General features: G+C 31.6%; 1 protein-coding gene across 2 annotated transcripts; it reads left to right on the forward strand.

Annotated features, from left to right (window-relative positions):
• The first annotated feature begins 294 nt into the window (after window positions 1-294).
• Window positions 295-4730, forward strand: LOC106309720 (putative axial regulator YABBY 2). 2 transcript variants are annotated; one of them, XM_013746824.1, is made up of 6 exons: window positions 295-587; window positions 3228-3362; window positions 3449-3581; window positions 3672-3720; window positions 3796-3871; window positions 4305-4730. In XM_013746824.1, exons 1-6 carry the CDS (start codon window positions 519-521, stop codon window positions 4410-4412), a joined length of 570 nt encoding a protein of 189 aa, XP_013602278.1. In that variant the 5' UTR covers window positions 295-518; the 3' UTR covers window positions 4413-4730. The 2 variants fall into 2 exon arrangements, with proteins under 2 accessions (XP_013602278.1, XP_013602279.1); XM_013746825.1 differs by having other exon boundaries at window positions 3452-3581.
• Window positions 4731-5372: the final 642 nt, after the last annotated feature.

Here is a 5372-nt window from a genome sequence, read left to right on the forward strand (position 1 = left end):
AATATGTATTTCATTGACTTGCATATCTTTCATTAACCATGACTCTCATGATGTCATATACTTGCAGACACTACATTTGGAGAATGTTTACATCAATCAATCAAGAAAAACCTATCAATTATTTCTAGAATATATACATTTATTTGGCTTGCATATATTTCATAAACTACAATTATCTATCAAATATGTGTTATTCGATCCGTGTTGCGAATACGCGGCACAGTTCCAATATAAAAAAGTATAGTAAATAAAGAACATTGTAGTATAGTCCCCACTTGTCCCTCTCCCTCCCCAAACAAACCCCATTAGTCTTTTCAGATTTTTTGTATCCTTCCTCCACACATCTTTCTCTATCTCTTTATATCCTTCTTCTTCTTCTTCTCTTCTTAGCTTGCCTTTTCTTTAATATATTCTTCCAAGATCAAATAGTTCCTCCTTTGATCTCATTGGCATAGCTAAAACTTTCATGTAACCCAAACAAGAATAGAGATATCTGTGAAGAGAAGCCAGAGATCATAATGTCTATAGATTTATCATCAGACCGTGTTTGCTATGTCCACTGCAACTTCTGCACCACGATCTTAGCGGTAATCTCTCACTTCCCCTTTTCTTACATTAGAAATGGAATACTTCTCAAAAGAAAGAGAGACTGGTATTAACTCAGAGCTAGATCTCATTTTTCTAACATAATTCAAATAGTTAAGATATTATCTTCCTATCAATTACTTAATTGGTGATGAGTATTTTATGATGATTTTGCTTCTGATTATTGATGAAGATATATAGGTAAAGTTTCTTGATTTGAGAAAATAAAAGAAACCCTAGATTTTTATGTTACCTTTTTCTTTTGTGGAGACGACTCTCACTAACGGGTGATGAGATATATACCCAAAGAAGCAAAAGAAGTTTGCTAACTGAACCATATATTCTAGTGCTCAAACAAAGTAAACTCAAAGGAACAGCTCAGATCTAGGGCTCTATGTGTAGGTTTATTGTCTACAACAATAGCATCTTTTCTTAAGCAAAAAAAAAAAAATAGCATCTTCTCTCCCTAATTTCACAATTTTGAAGGTTTTTGTCGTTTTCAAAGACAATTTTTCTTTGTTTTTCAGTAATTCATTCCTTCATTTTCTTAAACACTACCAATGTTAATTCCCTAAGTTCCAATCGCCATTAATATTTCCTGTAAAAGGAATTAGGCGTGACTGCCTGCATCCATGTGGTACGGGAACAAAAACTTTCACGAAGTTTTCAAGCTTATAGTCGTTTAATATATACACTGTAGTATGTGACAAAGGTATATATGCATATATATCATATCAGTCATAGATCTTTGATCTACAAAGCGTGGTCCATGTAAAAATGTTTACATCACATCACCAGCTGATAATTCTAGAAAAATATTTTTTTGGTTCCCCAAAATTTCCTTTTTCAACAGTGAAGTGAGACTAATTTTATTATTATATCTATAGAATTTTATTTTTATTTAAATTTAATTATTTTCAGCTGTGTAGACTGGCTTGATATTGTTTACTATTTAACGGGTGACTGTATAAAATACATACATTTGTGTGTACTGTGTTCACATATTTATATATACATGTATCATACAAATCATTAATCTATGATATAGAAGCTATCAGGAAAAACTGACTAGGACATGTAGTCAGTTACGTAGTTTATACTTTATGGTTAATACTAGTGTAGTAGTGTTATCCCAAAATGCGTTATAACTTGTATACAAGTCTTGCAGTGTGTAGATAAGGTTAAAAGAAAAAATAGTAATCAAGGGAAACTCTTCTAAGTTGATTATTTACAAATGTTATACTGAAGATGTAGCATGAATTATCGACAAAAACGGTCACATTTAAAAAAAAAATGGTGAAGGTCGCCTTGCACAAAATAGGGTTGGTATTGTAGTGGAAAGTACAAAGGATTTGTTCTACCCAGTTCGAGCAACAATGTCTTGATCTATAAAAAAGCTGCAAACTGTTAAATCATGGCCGATCTTGACCACTTTGGATTGGATACATACACAAAGATAAAAGAAGATTATAATATAAGATGGTACCATCACATATTGTGTTAAGGACTTTATGGGTTGTGGTTAAGGTCACGTCGTTTTCTAACATGGCTGTCTTCTCCTTACAAGCTTCATCAACCATTCTTCATCTCTTTACTATCTTTTATCATGTTGCCTTGAGGATTGTGTGTCAGACATATATATATAAGTCATATATATAAGAGCATGATTATTAGAGAGTTCTTAAAGTGGGATTCTTAGCGGAATATAAGACCATGTCTCTTAACTTTTAACTAAAAAAGCTAAGAACCGGTTCTTAAATAAGAGTTTTAAGAGACGGTTCTTACCTTTTTTAGTTAAAAGTTAATAGAGGGTTCTTATATTCCGCTAAAAACTCCACCCTAAGAACCTCTCAATAATCATGCTCTAAGTCATGAGAACCCACCATACACAAAATGCCCCTCTCATATACATATATAGATATAGATTCATGAACTACTCGTTTACACACTTTTTCCAGTTTTTTTTAATAAAAATGAAAGTAGAAGAAGCATAACAATATTGAATGTTTTGGATCAGAGGAAAAATATTAAACTTGATAATATGCACTTCTACAAATATTTAAATATATTCTATTACATGTAAAAATTAGAGGAATATCTTTGACGTATGAAAAAAGAAATATTTTATTAGCTGTTTTTCCTTCAATATAAACACAAAAATGTTTAAATTAACTTTAAAGGGTACCATGTACACCGTTTTATAATTTAAATACATTATTCCGTGCAAATATTTTAAATCTGAACAATTAGTGAAACTGTATATATAATGAAATAAACGCTAGCGTTTCGCCTTAAGTTGATCTTTATGAATTTTCTCTGACTAATCCATTTATAAGTCAACAAAAGAACCTATTTATTTGTTTTATTCAGAAAAATATTAGTTGGATTTGTATTTGTCAAATCAATACACTGTTCTATAAATAACAAAAACGCACAGTTCTACAGAATGGAATAGTTAACATACGTACTATATATCTCAACCACTCCTGTTAATTATTGCATGCACAATATAGTTAAGTTCTATTACATTAGAGATTGGTCTAACCAGCTAATCGAATAACAGGATAGTGGTAAACAAGACAAATAACTTGTCCGTGTATATATGATTTAAGATGTCTTACCACCTATTTATCCATGATCAGGTAAGTGTACCATACGCAAGTTTGTTCACGCTTGTGACGGTGAGATGTGGCCATTGTACCAATTTGCTCTCTCTCAACATTGGAGTTTCACTTCAGCAAAGCCCACCTACTCCCCCCATTCATCAAGATCTTCAGGTATCATATAATAATCATTATAGGACTTCAACATTTTCTTGTTACCATGTCGAATTCTGACTGATATAGTTTTTGCAATCATGAAGCAGCATAAGCAACAGATAACAACTTCGATAACAAGGAAAGAATATGGATCATCCTCTAGGAGCTCCAACCATTTTTCGGCCACATTGTCAGAAAATGTCGATCGAGAGGCTCCTAGAATGCCTCCTATTCGTCGTTAGTTGCTCTTTACTCTCATCTTTGAAACACAAGCATTTGAAGTTTGTGTACATATGCAGTGAGTCCATAATTTTATTTTTATGGCAGCGCCGGAGAAAAGACAACGCCTTCCTTCGGCCTACAACAGGTTCATCAAGTAAGTTTCTTTCTAATTGAAATTTCTCATCTCCTTTGGCTATAATTTTAGTAACTCCCCTAATGTTATAAATAGAGAGGAAATCCAAAGGATCAAGGCTGGCAATCCAGAGATCAGCCACCGGGAGGCGTTTAGCACAGCTGCTAAAAATGTAAGCTTCCTTCTTTATCATTCTTTCGCAAATATTTGAATTAAATAGCCTTCGAGAGGTAGTTCCAAATAAAATTCTGTATAGTAAATAATTAACCGTAGTGAAGATGTAAAACAATTATTTATTTCTAATGAAAAGCTTACTAAAATGTAATACTTCACACTTTTTTAAAAAATATCTTCACATAATTAATTTTAAAAAACTACAATTTTTTCTTTTTTTTAATAAGTACTAATGCCATAAACTTATAAAAATAGAAAATCCTAGGGTTTGATCTATTTCTCTGATGTGAGATAGGATGGTTTAAAAAATAGTAATAACAATAAGTGTATACCAACAAGATAGTGGATTGTACTTTGCGCAATTGGTGGAATGTTTATTACAGTATATTTTAAAATTTTAGTTTTGCTTGATTGGGTGTGTGTGTGTGTAGTGGGCACATTTTCCTCACATTCACTTTGGATTAAAGCTGGATGGCAACAAGAAGGGCAAGCAATTAGACCAGTCAGTTGCAGGACAAAAGTCTAATGGATACTACTAAAGCCTTTACATATACATTGATAATGGCTATATATATATATATGTATGTGTATGCTGATGATGGAAGAGAGAAGGCAAGGAAGAAGAAGATCACAATAACCTTTCACACATATATATACGTGTATGTATGTCCCTTTCTTTTTTCTTGCGTGGGCTCCATCTATAACTTCATTTCTAGCTTATTTTCTCCTAATAAGTGAACCCATATATGGTTTTCACATCTGAACCTGGAATCTCCGTTACGAAGATTGTAATATAAATTTCATCTTTCCTTGTTCTGAAAAGGTGTAGCTCTTTGTGAGGTCACGAATTTTGAAAACTGAGTAGTTTATAGTAATCTATATCAATGTTAATTAACTTATAGAATTTGAAAAAAGGAGTTTGGATTTTACATATTTGTTTGTGTATACTGAAATCTTTTATATACTAAAGCACAAATCAGTTGACCAACAAAATTTTGACATGTGGCTTATGTTTAAAAAATAAAAATAAAAAATCTCAATCATTTACAAAATTAATTTAATTGATAAAATAAGTTAAATAACTGTTCCTAATAAAAGAACTCCACGGGACTGTTAAAAAAAAGAACTCCACTGGGACCACGATCCCTCATTTCATAGCACAATTCAACTGCTTCATATCCTTTATATAATTTTTAAATTAACTGTTTTTTTATCTATCTTCTCTTTTATTCTGATCATCGTTTTATCTCTTCATCATTTTCTATATTTGAATGTAGAAACAAAAATCAATAGAGCTTTAAGACTATTTTTTATTCAAATTCATTTTTTTCTGCTTCTCGAAATAACACTCTCTTATTTCTTTTCTTATATGATTCATTTTGAAGTTTTTTATGGATTTTTCATCGAAGGAAAAAGGAAAAAGGAATTGCGGCTGCACAACGAAATTTAATACTCAAGACCGTAGAAATGCAAGTAAATATTTTACCACTTTCTTTAAG

The sequence above is a fragment of the Brassica oleracea genome, chromosome C8 (genome assembly GCF_000695525.1).
Source record: "Brassica oleracea var. oleracea cultivar TO1000 chromosome C8, BOL, whole genome shotgun sequence".
Classification (NCBI taxonomy): Eukaryota; Viridiplantae; Streptophyta; class Magnoliopsida; order Brassicales; family Brassicaceae; genus Brassica; species Brassica oleracea.